General features: G+C 29.5%; 1 protein-coding gene across 5 annotated transcripts in view; it reads left to right on the forward strand.

The window, feature by feature from the left end:
* Positions 1-19,003, forward strand: part of LOC129920949 (vascular endothelial growth factor receptor 1) — a 38,350-nt gene that overhangs the window by 11,865 nt on the left and 7,482 nt on the right. For all 5 annotated transcript variants that reach the window (XM_056002510.1, XM_056002508.1, XM_056002507.1 and 2 more), the window contains 11 exons: positions 3,197-3,337; positions 3,421-3,451; positions 5,024-5,098; positions 5,180-5,262; positions 7,864-8,008; positions 8,982-9,156; positions 9,241-9,473; positions 9,694-9,743; positions 16,933-17,078; positions 17,370-17,412; positions 17,474-17,639. In XM_056002510.1, coding sequence (XP_055858485.1) covers positions 3,272-3,337; positions 3,421-3,451; positions 5,024-5,098; positions 5,180-5,262; positions 7,864-8,008; positions 8,982-9,156; positions 9,241-9,473; positions 9,694-9,743; positions 16,933-17,078; positions 17,370-17,412; positions 17,474-17,639 — 1,213 coding nt within the window. In that variant the 5' untranslated portion in view covers positions 3,197-3,271. The remainder of the gene's footprint in view (positions 1-3,196; positions 3,338-3,420; positions 3,452-5,023; positions 5,099-5,179; positions 5,263-7,863; positions 8,009-8,981; positions 9,157-9,240; positions 9,474-9,693; positions 9,744-16,932; positions 17,079-17,369; positions 17,413-17,473; positions 17,640-19,003) is intronic.

Consider the following 19,003-nt stretch of genomic DNA (forward strand, 5'->3'; position numbering starts at 1 on the left):
AGGACCGGAAAACGCGTGCTCAAAGATATATGGGACTCTTAACCACTAAAACCAACTTCTCTCGATTGCAACTAAGTTCAGATGGAGCAATTTTTCTGTCTCGAAGTTAAGTTTCGTGTTGTAGCTTCCGGTGAAAGTTCCTAGTGATGATATTAAGAAGTGGCTAAATAACATTTTTTTTTAAATTAAATCATTAAAGTAATGGTTCAAATTTTGTTATCAAAATAAGTACTTTATAGGAAATTAAACAAATAAAATCTATAAACATTTAAATTTATTATTAATCAATGCCGATATTTTGAAGTAAAGGGATTGAATTGAATCTTTTCAATGTACCAAATCGGAAGGTTTAGTTGAATTTAATGAATTTGGTTCATTTCTACCTACAAAAGATTTTGTTTTCTTTTTTTTATTTTGGTATTCATTTCGAAATGTCGGCGTGAAAATAAATTTATATATTATGAAAGTTTTAGACGTGCATTTCATTTTTTCGCAGAAAGATAATCGGATTTAAGTTGAGAGGGTGAAAATATTTTCTATTCACTTTCTCACAGAACCAGAATAAGCCCCCAGCGCCCAATCGTCATAAATAGACCGCTAAATAACATATATATGTATATTATATATATACCTAGAAATAATAAAATTGATTTGTGAAGAGACTGCTTTTACCAAATCAAACTAATCAGCTGCTTGATTACTTGACACTTCTCACTCGCTTACTCCACCTAAAAAGTAGGAGCAGACAAAACTTGAACTAAACTGTTCTGGATAATTACATGGAACATACAAAATGACATTGTAGAACAGTGTGGGTGTGGGGCAAGGATTTCCTCCATGGAACAAACAAACCTGTACTTTTCGAATCTTTTCTGAGCGGATCTGGGGCCTATTTCTCGACGAGCTACATCAACTACATCTACATCAACGGCTTTAAACTTCAATATCTCTATTACATCGGGCCTCACGGATAAAATTTTAGTATTTTTGAATTATTCCGGCCACAAACAATATTTCCTAATATTAAAATGGAGCTTTACTATTGGTTTTTAGGATCGTCGATGTAATAAATTTAGCTGATGTTTTTGATGTAGCTTGTCGAGAAACAGCCCCCAGATTCATTAATGTAATACACAAAACACAACTGTCAAAAAAAAAACTCTTAAAAAAGCGTTTCTTATCAAGTAAGCCCTGTTAATTGCTAATAACATAAAAGATAACAACTCTGAAGTACAGAATGTAAAACATTTATTACCAACATAACCTCCTTTTTAGTGCTATTAATCAATAAGTCAACATTATTCGATTAGAATTTGATAAAAATAAATCCACAGCAATGTGATCCAATATAATTTATATGGCTTTTATCAATAATTTGAATGTATGTACATATGTATCTGTAGGTACCGTTTAGATATAAAAGTTATGAAGGGTCTGGAGATATGGAAGGTTTGAAGTTTTTTTTCACCAGCAAAACATCAAACAGAACTGAAGAAAAATAGTAACTATTAGGGAACTCGGCCGAACAGCTCTGATTTTGATGATTTTTTTTTCAAACGTCGTGAATTAAAAATATTTTAAAGTCTATAGATTAAAAATTGCCGATGTTGCCGTATTTTTTTTTTAAATTAAAATTAAATTTTTTTTGAACAAAACCATTTTTTTTTGTTTAAATTTCATAAAATAAATGATACCAAAAGATTCTCTAGGGAATTTAATAAATAATTTGTTAAATAATTTGCCGCAAAATGGCTTATGAAATAAAAAATTTTTTCATCAATTAATTGTTTCTTGTTATTGGGAAATGTTTTGGTGAAAGAATAATAAAAAACAAAAATCGATTGGGGATGGAGGAAGTAAAATACTGTTGCAAAGTAGGGATTTTCGAAATTTCACAAAAACTGAATTTAATCGAAAACCATAAGGATTTGGGATGAACAATTTACCAAATTCTGAGAGCCCTTAAGTTGGCCTATCAGCATATTTCGTTTGATCCATTACTTTTGGGACACCCTGTGCCTATGTATATATAAGCTGACCCGGCGGACTTCGTTACGCCTCTTCTGCTATTTAGGCCCAGTTCACATAGCCGGGAACCGAATAAACGGCCCGGATAGCCGGTTGCTAGATACACGTTCTTATGGGTGCCTTCACACGATTAAATTGAAAACGATGAAGAAAAACAATTCAAATTACTAAGATGAAAATTTGTAGTTTACGAAAATAAATACATATTGGTAGATTCTCAGACTTAGACGATATGATGATTCTTGGGTATATTCTAAGAAAAAAATTGTTCCACAGTAACACTCTATCTGCAAAGTTGATACCTTTTAGCGATGGTTTAAGAAAACGCTTACTTTGGTATACCTTTACTCATGTTAATGACTCCGTTAGTACTTATGATAAAAACTTCATTAATGTCTAGGGTTTTCATGACTTCTAAATTTACCTACATAAAAAAAATCCAATTAAGAGGGCCTACAAATTAACTATTGTTAACAATAGTTAACTTCGGTTAATAAAAGAACGCACTTCTGGTAAAGTGGTAAATGTGACAAAATTTTATATGGGGTAGACCTGTTTGTTTACCGTAATTACCATTTTACCACGTTTACCAAAAGTTTACCACGTTTCATGAATAATTAAATTGTTGATAACAATTATTAATATAATATATTAATGCAACCTGGTAAACTCTTGAACTGCAATTTTGTACGTGTTTCATATCATTTTAAGAAAATAAAACTGTCTTTAAATGTTAACTTCAATATTTGGATTTTTTATAATGTGTCCTAATGTTCTAAGGCCGTGTGTGAATTGCGTTATATAGTTAACCCCGTGTAAAGTTTTTGACACTATTGAGGTGAATAAAAAATTTTCAGCTGTTAAAAATTTAATGGGCTTTAGGACCTGGTTAAATTAGGTAAATTTTTTTTGCAGATGGTTTTGTTGTTTTTTTTTTATTAAAAAGGAGTTTTATGGCAGAAAAGAGGCAGAGAAAAATATTAAACAATAAGCCATACAGCTGAATTTTTTTTTATTCACCTCAATAGCGTCAAAAGTTTTACACGGGGTTAACTATTTAACGCAATTCACATACGGTCTAAATAGGCATCAAGGTTTTTGGGTAGATTTTGATCAATATAATTTTTAAACGCCTCGCCATTAATATTAAAATTGTTTTTTTTTGCAGAGCCCCTAACTCCATAATGACTCCTAAAAAGTTGGAAATGAGCTCTTATATTATTACACATTCTATAAGAAAACAATGGTGTTGCTAATGTCATTTATTTTAAGTATAATAGCGTATGTGTTGGCTTTTATCACAACAGAGGTAAGTGCGTTTTAAGAAAAATAACCAATTATATAACCCATAACATGAAAATTAAATTACTAAAAGCTAACTCTTTTCTATAGGCAGCAACAACCTCTTTGGGCTTTATTGATCGTGAGTGTTTTTTGTTGTTCTATTTTAAGCGTTACTAATTTATTGTTACTAATATTATTTGATTAATTGTTGCAATATACATTATCATACACTTTGAACGTAATATGTTATTGTTTTGTCTCCATGTTGTCATTATGTAACTTTTAAGAAATTAAAGAAAGGTTAAATCTAAAAATGAAAATACCGAGTTTTTTTTAAATTAATATTGTAAAACACGGTACTTTTCAAATAAAGATTTATAAGTTTCATTATTAAATTTAACTTTCGCTTAATTTCTTAAAATCTTGAACATAACAAAATCATCCATTCCAATTGGACAAAGTTGACATAATTCTATCAAAATGCACAGTTTGAAAGGAAAACTAAATACAGTGGAGGCCCAGTATAACGAATGATGTAATGTCCAGAGTCAATTCGTAATACCAAAAATTCGTTATATCGGATACGTTTTTCTTTTTATAAAAGCCCTTAGTTAAATAAAAAGTACAGTTGTATTTTTCATTTTTTTATTTTACATATGACTTAAAACAACAAAAAAGAATACTACAAATTCTAAAACAACAAAAAATAGAACTAAATATCCTTTTGTAAAACACTTGAGTAATAGAAAAATATGTATTTATCTTCTTATATTATTATAAATATACATAGAAGTAGATATTAACACACTTACGTTCAAGAATTTCTCACAAATTAGTTTGTAATATTTTTTTTCGTTTTTCATTTTCTTAAGTTCGTTATTTGTTCGTTATATAGAATACCTAATGGACTTGAAAAAAATGTTGGCAATATCGATCATTCGTTATATCGGCATTCGTTATACTGGACCACTACTGTAATGTATAATGGATTGTTAAAGAAACAAAAATAGCGTGATATTGAAACAGGTGCTGATGTGCTTGATATCACTGTGCATTTGTGCAATGATATCACTAAAATCTCTGACATATCAGAAACCTGGGCCACTGTTATGTAACTTTATCACTGGCGATAAATGTTTTTCTACGTCTATAAAATCCATTTTCTTCCATAAATGAAGAAAAATTTCTTTTGAATTAAGAATTTGTGAACTAATTATTTTGATGAGATAAAATGGATTTTTAAGTCATTGATACATTTTATCGCCAGTGATAAAGGTTACAGACCAGGGGTCCTGAACTAGATTTTTTTCAAAATTATTTCTCTTAAATTTGTTCTTACTTAATACAATTCCGCCTCTTAAATTATTATAAGTAATACAATTTTCCTTACTTAAGCTAAGTATACAGTTCTTCTAGGAAAAAAAAAAACCAATGCATTTCTTTTGGGAGTGATTTTTTTCGAAAAAAAATATTCTTTAATTCACCAAACTAAAAAAAAAAAAAATATATTCACCACAATTTTTTTTCTCGCAATACAATGTGCAGCCCATTGTTTTTGTGGAAAAAAACTTACAACTTCAGTTAACTGTTTACCACACATATTTGTTTTCAAGAAAAAATGTTCTCTTCACCACTTATTTTTTTTATCAAAAAGAACGTATACTAGGCTTTTAGAGATAATTGTAAAAAAATAATTCTCTTAACTTTTCAGAAATTTTTATAGATGTCACCACACTTGAAGGTGAAATTCAGTTGCATATCAATTGGAATGACACAATTGTAGAAGGTAAACATTGAAAAACTCAGATAAGCATAGATAATATACGAAATTAACTTACATTCCTACATAATTTATTTGAAATTTCAGATTGGAACTATAATGTTTTTGTTAAACCTACAAATATATCCGATTGCTTACCCACATCGTGTCACCAAATGAGTATTTCAAAGGTAAATGTAATTTTCATTTCTTTGTTCCTACGATATTGCCCCTGTTTAACCCTTTCGAACCCAAGCTATGAAAATCAATATTAAAAAATGTTTTTTCAGTATTATCGTATCAAAAACATCACAACTAAGAAATATGAATAGCAAAAAGTTATTTTCCAAAATAATAAATAGCAAAAATAATGTGTTACTCTCATATTGCGTGTAAGTAACATGCACTGCCTATGACCACCAAAAAAAGTCGGACAACTGAGAAAATAATTTTTTATGGAACAATAATATATGCTACTTCTTCTAAGCCAAAAAGCAAAACACTTTCTGGATTAACTTTTTTTATATCTTTTTTTCAAAATTATGACCATATATAAAAAAAAAAATTTTTGCAAAAAAAAAAGAAAAAATGTGAAATTCAGTTCCTTTTTCGATAAAAAATAAATTAAAGGTATGGTATTTAACTAAATTTTTTAATAATCCAGTAACTAGGCATCATTATCTTTCAATTGAGCCATCGAAACCTAAAAAAATATTTAATGTAATATTTTTTACGAATTTTTAAAAATATGTTACATGAGAGTAACGCTGGGTCCGAAAGGGTTAAGAGATTACTGCCATTTATATATAAATATATATACATACATATATATATGTACATATATATACATATACATATATATATGTACATATATTTCATCTAGAAATATCTTTTTTTAGGAACATATTTATACGTAGGTACTTCACTTTAGTTATGCATTATGCGACAATTTGTTAACAGAAAATCATTTCGCAAAAAAAGTATCGAAAATTATTTTATGAATTCTCTTTATACCTACTTGCTTTCTATCCCATGTAACTTGGTAGTCTAGTGGTTGATATCACAATGAACCAAGGGTCATAAGGATCTAAGTGAGTCGGGTCTTTGCCCGACAGCCACTTAAACCTAACCTAACCCATGTAAGATTATTACCAAATTTTATTAGGATGGTCCAATGAAAAAAACACCCTTTAACCACGATATTCTTACATATACTTCAAATTAGATTTGTTCGTTGTGAGCTCTATGGCACTCTGATCTCTGAGTAGCTCCGAACTCGCCTTGAAGCGTTTTTTGTAGCCATTTTGTTGTCATTTTAGAAAAACAAATAGTTTAGAGTGTTTTTTTTTTTTTCTTTAATTTGAAATGTTTATTTCGACTGGGCTATTTACACATAAGAATAAGCAGCTGCCAAAGCACATTTTTAAAATACTTTAACTTTAAAGCACCTGTTAAATTTGGAGATACAGGGGTGCCCGCTGGCCGGCATTGTACTTGTCTGCCCTGCATATTTAGTTTTTCGCATGGGTTTTGGTTATATTTTTAGTAGTTTCGTTATACGTTGTAGTAAAAAATAAGCAAACTTCTCTTAGAGTAATTGCAATTTTCATGTCATTAGATTCAGCATTAAAAAAAGAGTGTGTGTGTGTATACACATGTACATGCGATTGAAGTTATACTTCTATACTACTTAAAGAAATTCATTTAGTAGCCCGACAAACAATTTTGGTTCTATAAAGCTTCACAGATGCAATTGTTGCTTCTGTAAAGCATTATAGAAGCAAAATTGTTAGTAGGGAGGTCCATAACATAACAACACTGTTTTACAATTATGAGGTCTAGATCATGCTACTTGCTAATCCCTTTGAAATGTCTTTTCAAAAAGTATATTTTCATATCCCAACGCAGCAAAAGAAGTATAACATATCTAAAAACTTGTGTAATATTATTATATTCTACAATTTTTTAATTGTTTAGTTGAATTTCTGCCCTGCTCTTTCTACCGCGAAAAAAACACCCTTTCACCCAATGGCGTGGGCGTGTCCATAGACTCTTTTTTAATCGTCCAAGTTTAATGAGGGAAGAATTTTTTTTTATTTATTGACTGTCTGTACTATTTTACATAAATTCTTTTATTGTGGGCTTAAAGTCAATTTTATTCAATTTTTATATATTATATTTTTTGGCGCAACGTTTCAGGGATGGTTATCCCCTTCATCAGGCAAAATATAAACAATATTTGATGAAAACAAAATTATTTATGATTTTTACAAAATAAGCAAAATATTTAAATATAATAAATATAAATAATTTTGTTTTCATCAAATATTGTTTATATTTATTTAAATATTTTGCTTATTTTGTAAAAATCATAAATAATTTTGTTTTCATCAAATATTGTTTATATTTTGCCTGATGAAGGGGATAACCATCCCTGAAACGTTGCACCAAAAAATAAAAAAAAAAAAAAAAAATATATATAATATATAAAAATTGAATAAAATTGACTTTAAGCCCACAATAAAAGAATTTATTTATATATAAGAAAAGTCACCAAATTTGTTAAAGAATGTACTATTTTACCTGTAGATACTATTTATATAAATAAACAAAAGTAAAAGAATTCGACATATCAAAGTTACTATTGAATATAATGAAAGAAAATTGTATAGTATGTATCAGCATTGTAATCATTCAATGGTTTCACACGTAATTAGAATGATTGTGATAAGATTAAATTGATTTCCTTATGCTTTCGTTTATAATATCTATACAATGTTTTTCACTTTTAGGCTACGAAACAAGCAGTACTGCCCAATGAAGTCTCACCATTGTTAGATATCAAGGAATGTGTCATATTACCCGGATGTTCATATGACGTCAAAGTTGAATCGTCTAATGGAAAAATTTTTAAAACCAAACATATAGACATACCTTGTAAGTTCAGTAATTTAAGGCATTTTTAACCCCAATCTACGAATAAATTCCTAGTAGGCTGAATTTTGGTATACTTCTTTATGCATTAATCGAATTTCAAAACCTATTAAAGAAAATACGATTAATACGATATTTTTGTTCAGAACGCCAGTCGAGCAAAGCTTTTCACAGTACCTTATTCCAATAATCAAACATACAAAATTTCCAAAAATGTGTTTTAACCCTCTGTTTATTATTTTTATCTCAATGTGTGCATTTTCCTTTCCTTTTATTAGTCACGGATTGACTAACATATGCTTATATAGGAAAAAAAATATAAGCTACTTTGATAAAAACCTCAAATATTGAGTCCCATAAAAGTATTTTTTTGCATGTGAGTGCAATCTAGTCACTTTCCCAGAGATACCCAGAAGGAGATGGGAAACTTCTGACGTCACACTGGTTTATCTACAAGCTCGGATTGATGCGTGAACAGATTGAGGCTTTTGGCTAAGTATGCGTAAGTTACATATGTATGCTTGAAAACACTGTGGTTACACTTTGTGTGTATTTCACATTTATTCACGGATACAAAAGAAATTACAACAGCACGAAATAAACAAATGGGTTTTGGGGGGTAAAACGTACGAAAGTTTCCCATCTCACTTTGGGTATCTCTTCACTTTCTTGCGCTCTACTCCCAAAACGATTGATTATACAGAAAAATGTTATAGACATATTAAGTTGTAGATAATATCACGACGAACTCTGATGACCTCCAAGCAAAAGCTCGCGAGATATTTGTGAAAAACTGATTATCTTGACCTTTTGACCCTAATAACTTTTTTTGACGGAACGATGTCAATGTCGATATTCAGCCCACTAGGATTTTTTCCGCAGATAAAACCTAAAATTACTCGACAATTTACAATTTAACAAGAATTATTACGTTTTTTTTGTTTCAAAATTGAATTCAAATTTGTTTTAATTCAAGATTGCGTTAATGATGTATGTTCATGTCAACATATTTCTGTTTGGCCAAAAATAAACATCACTTCGAAAATAACAGAAAACAATACAGTGGAAGCCAGCTGGACAATATGGATACCTATGGACAAAAATACCTCGAGTTTGTTTGAGGAATTTCAGTTGGATAAAATTTACATCAGGTTTGTAATTTTGTTTGTTTGTTATAAATATTATTTTAATTTTACGTTTAATTGATTCTTTGTATTTTGGGAACAATAAAATAGTATTAGTCAACAGACAAACCCATCTTTGACATGGGGTGGGAAGCACATATTTGTCGAAGAAAAAATGTATGGCATCACCGAAAGCGCCATTTCAATGGCTTTTGATTCAATAGAAGGAAAAGCACTTTTCCAAACATCGGAACAACTTAATCCGAATTCTTTGTATCAAATAAGAGCACATCTTATTGACAAACAAAATTGCACTGGGCCAATAGAACATTTTATAATAAAAAGTAAGTAGAAATTGATTTAAAGTTTCATTTAATTTTATAGTTATTTTATATTTTGAAAACAGTTAATATTAATGTAAAGGAACTTTTTGTACGATTTATGAATCAAGAATTTTGCTCACTTTCGTAATTTTATTTAGTTTATTGAATAAAGTTAATTTTAATTTTTAAATAAAATATAAATTTTTTTATTACCTTTGATACTCTTGTATTTATATTTCAGTGCCTCAACATGTTTCAGGATTAAAAGGGATAGATAACCACTTAAATATGGTAAGTAAGAACGGTGATTTCGTATTTACATTGATATTTGTGTGTAAGTGTAGGAACATACAACTTTTCCCTGAACAACATGCATAAATGTACATTAGGTACATAATGTATATGTGCCCTTAATTACGAAAGTGGACTAAGTCACTCCTAAAAAAACGATCAAATCTGGCATAATAATAATTCTGTGGTAATAAGTTAAAAGAGCTTATGTCGACTAAGTGAACATCGATTTTATTTGCTTAACATGTTCACCTTTTGTTCAGCTTTATTTTAGTTTGGGTCTCATTTCTCTACGCAAAATATAAACCGTTAAATTTAAAAAAATCAAAGAAGCTTAAGACTTTGTGGACAAAAACTGCATTTGCATAATAGCTTATGTCCAAATCTTAAGAAGAGTAAATTTTTTTAAATCAAACATATTCATCGCGCATTTTGAACCAAATTCAATTTTGCAAAACAGCTTAAGTAACATGAGCTGTTTTGTTTCTTGAAATTTCTGCAAAATTGTATACTTAAGTCAAAGTTATTTTTTCAAAAAATATACATAATGCAAATCCATGTGCTGTTCTTGTAAGAACAGCATAAGAGCGAAATTTTGGAATAAAGCCTACGAAATCACTAGAGAGTTTATCTTTTTTTTTCAAAAATAAACCCATCTTTAATAGTATTGAATGCTGACGTCACAACTATTTTTCAGTTTCTCTATCTTTGGCACCTTATTGATAGTAATTTAAGCATTTTTTACCCCAATTTGCGAAAAAATTCCTACTGGGCTCGATTTTAGTATAGACCTTCGTTACGGCGTTGTTATGAAGATGTGAAAAATCGACATTGATATCGCGTCCGCGTTAGAAGTTATAGAGGTCAAAAGGTCACGAAAATCAGTTTTTCGCATATATCTCGTGACCTGTTGCTCGGAGGTCAATACTGCCGTACTAAGCAAAAAGGGCGTATGAGCCAAAAACCCAAAATAGAGTTAAGGGTATTTTTGACATCCTGAAACAATGCCTCATTTATATTTTAACTAAAAACATCGCATTTCCACTTCCAAGTGGCTCAAAATAGTCAATGAAGATGAGCACAACGATATTAACCCGCTGTATTCTCTAATAGAAAAATGCATTTTTCTAACACTAGGAATTAAAAAAAAAATATTTTTTTTACACATTTGGGAAGCTTGAATATTATATTATTATTGTGTAAAATAAAAAATATATATTTCCTACTACAAGTTGCTTAAAATCCCTTTGAAACTGAGCACATTAACAATTCTCAACTCTTTCCTTATTCAGTAAAATGCATTTATTTCAAAACTACAAAAATGGATATGCGCCCTTTTTGCTTAGCACGGCAGAATAGGGGTCTATGGAAAATCTGTTCGTCATAAAATTATCTACAAATATTGCCTTATGCATTTTTCTGTACCTAAATCCAACCGATTTCGGACTATATTATAACGTAGTCATTCAAACTACATAAATTTGTACAGAGTTTCGATATGACTCTTTGAAGTAGTCTAAGATTGATTTGGGGTGTTTTGAGCCTCAAATGTTTTTACCCTGAGACCAAAACGTCTCAGGGTAGGTAATTTTGACCTGAGGGTCAAAATTAATTGCTAAGATTTTATTGAATAGTTAGTTAGTTAGTAAGTTAGTAAGTAAGTTAGTTTGAATATCAATTACAAGTGAAACTTATAAAAACGTATTAATAAAAAGCAAAAGAGATTACACATGTATTTTTCAGTATTCAAATACTGAATTATTCACTCTTAAATAAAACAAACCTATTATTACGTATCATGTATTATGCCTACGCTTGAAACAGCTCTATTCCGAAAACGGTTGGATTTACAGAAAAATGCACAAAGCAATATTTGTAGATAATTTTATGACGAACAAATTTTCCATAGACCCTTATTGAGCTCCGAGCAACAGGTCACGAGATATATGCGAAAAACTGATTTTCGTGACCTTTTGACCTCTATAACTTCTAACGCGGACGCGATATCAATTTCGATTTTTCACATCTTCATAACAACGCTGTAACGAAGGTCTATACCAAAATCGAGCCCAGTAGGAGTTTTTCCGCAGATAAAACCTAAAATTACTGGACTATGACTGAATTAAGTTATTTGAAAGTTTACGTTATCACCCATCAATAATACAACTTTACTTGCTTATTTCGAGTTCATGTCATCATTTAATAATGACGTGCTTGGTTCTCTTTTTTTGTTTTTTATTCAAATTGCTTAAAATTAGAAACCAAACAAAAAATATGTAAAAATAAACAAAAGAGATTATTTTTACTTATACACTCCTGCTCAAAATTAACACACAATAATTCAGTATTTTTGTATTGGAGCCAAAAATTTACTCTAGCACTATTAGGCCGTGCATTATGGTCAGCATCAGAATAAACTTTGAACCATTGGCATCGCATGATGTTGGATCATATCAGTCATGTACCTACATATTTTTGGGCATGCAACGCATGTTTAGGAAAGCTCAATAACTCCATAAAGCCTAGTACGCTGCTGATGCGAAATATCAAGGGAAAAATATTTATGTAGAGTATGACAAATTGCATAACAAAAAATATTGCAAAGAATCCAAACACAAATCTCAGAAAGACATCCAATGACTAAATGAACAACAAAAACAATTTTCCAGTCAATTATTTGTGTGCGAAAAAGAGGTGGAGACTTGCCCAGATTTATCTAGTATAATTTTAAATTTCGCTGGTGGAACAGCCGCAGCAGAACGAAATTTTTGATTTCGTTGAGATATTTTTGTATGCGATTTTTCGTGTCGCATTACAGCTTACTAGGCTTAGGTGTTATAAAGAAGATTCCATAGGAAAGTTTATGAGGTGGCCCACCTACAAATAAACTTCAGCAAATCTCTCCACAAATCTTCTCTACACACATTTCATTCGGTCCCTTGAATTTAAGCTCACCCTTGTCTTATTTGAGAAAAGAACCATTATATGGTGGGGTATAAGATATAAATAGGATTTTTATATAGAATAAATAGGGTGTGCGTTAAGTTTTTAACATTAGTGTATGTTAATTTCTTGAAGTTCGTTCTATAAATTAAATTTTGTTATTTTTTGAGAAGATAAAAAAATCTACTTGTATGTAAATCTTTTGCTTTCTGCGGCGAAAAAAAAAAAACATTTATAAAATCAAAAAACAGCAACGAGTATTAACGTTGTACCTAAATTTGAAAATTTAGCATCTTGTTTGCCATGCGTTTATACGAAAACCATCCAAAATAATGATTTTGAAGTTAGAAGATCTTATCTCATCGCCAGGAGTAGATATGATTTTATTTCGCGGGCTAGGTCAACGATTTATTCTTAAGGAATCAGCAAAAATGGAAATTATATAGGTTCGTACACCGAAAAAAAAATCCAATATCAATTTAACATTTTTTAAATATCAACAAAAAATGATCTATAAAATGTGTTTTATGATAATTGAAATATTAAAACAATATTTTTATTACCAGGATGATATTTAAATATCACATTTTTTAAATTTTTTTTTGATATTTTATTATCAATTTTTCATATCAATTTCTCATTTAAAAAAGGTATAAACCATTTTTTAGGACCATGGGTTTAGTCAGGGCATGCATGGTTGTTTAGGTCTATTAAAGCAAGCATGTTTTATTTAAACAAGCATATGAAATAGCATGAAAAATAAAATACAATAAAAAAAACATGCATGTCCTGACTAAGCTCCTGGTCCTAGAAAAATGGTTTATACCTTTTTGAAAACGTTGTTTAATGTAGACAAGAACCTCATCAAAAAATTATGATATAAAAAAATGGCCTTATAAGTCAACACATACCTATTTCAAATGATGAAAAACTTTAACCCTCTTGGGGCGCCATCTAGTGTCGAAATAAAAATCTGAAAAAATTAGAGGATTTTTTTTTTATTATTTAGAAATAATAAAAATAACGAACGCCCTAATGAGCACGACCAATACAACGAATAAACGAAAATTCGTTGATCTTGACATTTCTTTCACACTAGAGTTTTTAATTCGTCGGGAATGAAGTTAGAATTTGACAACGTGTACAACCAAAACCAAAACTAAAATTATTTTTGAGGTAAAGGACGCGCGAACATTTTGTTCCTTGGGATGTGGATTGTGTGGAACGCGAATTGAGTCTGACAGTTCGTACCAACTAGAATCCTTTTTGCGACGAATACATTTGTTTTCTCAAATTTTTTAACATTTTATATTAAAAAGTAAATAAATGCATCATAAAATCAAATATTAACTATGTTCCTATTGATTTGTTGAGAATGTGTAAAGAAATAGGGCTTGAAACATGTCTAAAATCAGTTTTTTTCATTCATTTGTCGTTCGTTGGTCATGCTTATGTGAATAGTAGGTACCTACTTTAGAGAAAAGTTGATTTTTTACTGCACTTTGGATGCGTCTGGCAAGGGGAAAGCTGAAGGTGAAACACCTGGTAACCACTTTTTCAGAATCAAGGGGCAACTATCTATTGTTTTTATTTGATTTGAAGTGGTTATACCAAAAACAATCTGAAAAATTACCATTTTTGAACTTTCGCCTCCTCCGGCAGTAAAAGATCACTGCCACTTTTTGCGTTGACATACTGTGGTACATATCTAGATAAGTACATTGTCATACTCGAATTTCGGTTATACCAAAACTGCCAAAATATAATGCCGGCTCTTAGACTATAAAAATACCGAAATATTTATAGAAGCAGATAATTGGGGAAAAAAGTAATTTCGACCATTCACGCTCTTGTCATGGATAATGTTAAATTATGTTTATTTAGAGCCAATTTTTCATTAGCCAGATAAACCCCAGATAAAGCTGCTATGTGAAGCTGGCACCCCCAAATGCAAATTTTTTTTTTCAAACCTATCTGGTTCGATTGCCCAAGGTTAGCCCAGGATAGCCCAAGATTTTTTTTCGATAGCCCACCCTTAGTTTTAAAATTATAACGGAATTATTTTTTTTCATCTCAAAAATCACAAAAAAAAACTTTTTTTTATTGTGTAAAAATTGTTGGTTTAGCACTGTGGTTCGATTGCCCAACGTTAGCCCAGGATAGCCCAACTTTTTTTTCTTGATTACACTATTTTCTCAAAAGATACAACAAAAAACTTTTTTTTATAGGTATCAGAAACCAAAAATTTTAATTTTTTTTTCCTGTGAAAAAATCGTTAGTTTAAACCCGTGGTTTGTTTGCCCAAGGTTAGCCCAGGATAGCCCAAGTTTTATTTTTGCTATCGTAAGCTTATTTTAAAAATTATAGAAGAATTAGTTTGTATTCACCACACAAAAAAAAAAGTACGTATACACCTCAGTGACCATTTTTTAATTTATAATTAAGAACAATTAAATTCACTGGTGTTTGCATTGCGCCTCAAATGTTTTTAATTTGAATTAACATTTTTACTTGATTGAAAGTAGTCCATATAACATATTGTTAAGCAGCTTAATTTGACATTTAACATTAAAAACCACAACATACAAATAATTTTTCAAGTCTCAAAATCAATTTTTTTTTGTTTGCCATATAAGTACCTAGAAAAGCTACATGCTTAGTAAAATATATCCAAACGTATTTCAAAAGTAACAACAGAACACGAAAAAAACATTTTTTTCAAAGAACCAACTTCTTAAAAATCAAAATTTGTTTTTTTTTCAGTGTAAAATTTATACTTTTTTCATTTTTTCTCAATTAACCATTCTACTGTTAATTAATTAAAACACTTTTTTCAAAGTACCAACTTCTTGAAAATCTTAATTTGTTTTTTTTTTTCAGTGTAAAATTTATACTTTTTTCATTTTTTCTCAATTAACCATTCTAATTCCAACTGATTACATCACTTTTTTTCGTTAGCCCACCCTTACTTTAAAAGTTATAACAAAAAACTTTTTTCAAAGTGGGTGGGCTAACGAAAAAAATTGATGTAATTAGTTGATATTAGAATGGTTAATTGAGGAAAAATGAAAAAGGATACATTTTACACTGAAAAAAACAAATTTTGATTTTCAAGAAGTTGGTACTTTGAAAAAAGTGTTTTTTCGTGTTCTGAAAAAGCAATCACTTCACACCATTTCATGTTTGTTGTTACTTTTGAAATACGTTTCGATATATGTATTTTACTAAGCATGTAACTTTTCTAGGTACTTATATGGCAAACAAAAAAAAATTGATTTTGAGACTTGAAAAATTATTTGTATGTTGTGGTTTTTAATGTTAAATGTCAACTTAAGCTTCTTAACAATATGTTATATTGACTACATTCAATCAAGTAAAAATGTTAATTCAAATTAAAAACATTTGAGGTGCAATGCAAACACCAGTGAATTTAATTGTTCTTAATTATAAATTAAAAAAGGGTCACTGAGGTGTATACGTACTTTTTTTTTTTTTTGTGTGGTGAATAAAAACTAATTCTTCTATAATTTTTAAACTAAGCTTACGATAGCAAAAATAAAAGTTGGGGTATCCTGGGCTAACATTGGCCAAACAAACCACGGTTTTAAACTAACGATTTTTTCACAGGAAAAAAAATTAAAATTTTTGGTTTCTGATATGAAAAAAAGTTTTTTGTTGTATCTTTTGAAAAAATAGTGCAATCAAGAAAAAAATGTTAGGCTATCCTGGGCTAACGTTGGGCAATCGAACCACAGTGCAAAACCAACAATTTTTGCACAGAATAAAAAAAGTTTTTTTTTGTGATTTTCGAGGTGAAAAAAAAATTATTCCGTTATAATTTTAAAACTAATGGTGGGCTAACGAAAAAAAAATCTTGGGCTATCCGGGGCTAACCTTGGGCAATCGAACCAGATAGGTTTGAAAGAAAAATTTGCATTTGGTGGAGGCCAGATAAAGCTTATTCCTAGGAATAAAGTTTTTTTTTATATTGACATTATTCTTTTGATAGTCTAAATATTGGAATTATATAAAATAATAAACAGTTTTTAGTAAACGTAATAATATACATATTTCAATGTTTAACGAAGAATGGAAATAAATATTTTCATATTAATAAACAAAACTAAAATATTATATTTTTTTCGACACTAAATGACGATTGAAAAATCAGATTAATATAATAATTAACATATGTATAATATAAAATTAAAAAAAAAAATAAATCTTTCCTTATTTTGTTTTACAGAAAGTTGGCATCATAATTGTTTGTTTCTTATCCATCTGCAGTTTAACCTTAATGTTAATGGTTTGCATAAGACGTCGAAGTACAAAAAGCTGCAAAAATGTTCCAAGAGTTATGTTTTCTCATTATGGGAAGAACTTTACACCAGAGTAAGTTTAAAATAAAATTATTACTATCGTTATGTATAATTTTCCAAAATATTGTCCTAAAAAATTTCTCTATACTCAGGAGCGCCTGTTTAAACTTAATTTTGTTTGTTCGTTGATTAAAAACATTAGAGCTTTTTGCAATGCTTTAAGAAAACTGTTTCTGTTATGCAATTTTGTTTTTCGAAAAAAATTCACAGCTTTATTTTTTGTTGCAATTTAACAATTTTCAGCTTTTCGCTTTGTTTGCAATAAACATTTTATGAAAAATATAAAAACAATATAATATTTCAGAACAATGGAAGATAATATACTATATGTGGACAAAGATGTAGTGGTAAGCAGTTCATTCTTATAATTTTAATAAAGGTACATTTTTTTAATTCATGTGTAAAAAGGATGCCCAATATAATGGATTGGCGGATATTTTTGAAGTGCCTCATTCGGCTGTGTGCATTGGTCAAGAAATTGGTGTAGGAGCATTTGGGCGAGTGTTCAAAGCAACTGCGAGAAATCTGTTGCGTATGAGGGGAACAACCATTGTTGCAGTAAAACAACTTAAAAGTAAGAAATTTATATCACATATTATGGTAAAAGTTGATTAGATTTTTAACAATTTTTCTACATTTGAAATGATTTTGTTTTTCTATTCGTTTATTTACACTGACGAAAAAAAATTAACATTTTGTTTAATTATTCAGTGCAAATGTTTATTTAATTTGCAAAACGTTTTTTTAATTTAATGCACTGCGGCGTATACGTGCTCTATTTTGTTATTGTTTTTTTTAGCCACAGTTGCAAGAGTAAAGGAGGAGAAGACGGTTGATCAAGCTAGAGAATTAAGGTTCATGTAATCTGGCCATATGACACATTATTTTAAAGTATTTTATAATGTTGAATAGAATGAAACTCTAAACGACCACTTTCAAAAAAATTTATAATCTATTTTCGGAAAAGATGAATATTTTTTGAGTAGGCATGGTTAAGAAAAATTAGAAGTAACTGGCTTAAGAAGTAACAACTAAATAAGAAGGAGGTTACTTGTTTTGTTTCTCAATTACTATCTTATAAATAAAAACGAATGTCTTATTAAATATAACAAATGCATTTTAAAACAATGAGTGCAAATTTAGCTACTTTAGGATTTATACGTATACTTTCGTGACTGACTGTACATATGGCTCGTACCGTTAAAAAAATTTCAATATCCTCTTTTCGTGACGACCAGTCGAATTAAACATTTCAAATGGAGAAAATTAAATCGTCCAATTTTTTTCATAGGACGGTAGAGGGGATCACTGAGAGCTTAAAAGCAGTTTTTCGAGAAAATCGAGCTTGAACCAAGGCCGCCATCTTGGATTTAAGGAAAAACTAATTTTAATGAATAACTCGGCCATTTTTGATTTTCGACAACAATGATATTGGTAAAACCTGTAGAAAATTTTATTTTCTATAACTTTTACCTTAATAAATATTTTTCAAGTTTATTTGAAAAAATTATTCCCTTACTCAGCTTAAGCGTTATACCCGCTCTGAGTATAGATTTTAAGATCAACGCAATATGGGAGTGTTTTTATTTGAGAAATCTAGCTGCAATGTTAGTTTTTGCAAATTCCTGAAATTTTATAAACAAAGGGAGCTATCTCATGATGGATGCAAAAAATAAATTCACAAAAAAACAAAAACCATTTGTATGGCCATGGCATCCATGTTGAATTTAAAATTTTTTTTTTACAAAAAAAACAAAAATCATTTGTATATTCTTAACTACATTTTAAGACCATAACCATTAAAATTAGTTGCGTCGTTCTTGTGTTATTAGCGTTTGAATTTTTTTTTCGATTTTTTAAAAATCAAACGTGGAAACTTTTTTATTTTTATTTCTAATTTTTCGAAAAAACTTTGGTAATTTTATATATATATTTGTT

Source organism: Episyrphus balteatus, chromosome 1, assembly GCF_945859705.1.
Source record: "Episyrphus balteatus chromosome 1, idEpiBalt1.1, whole genome shotgun sequence".
Classification (NCBI taxonomy): domain Eukaryota; kingdom Metazoa; phylum Arthropoda; class Insecta; order Diptera; family Syrphidae; genus Episyrphus; species Episyrphus balteatus.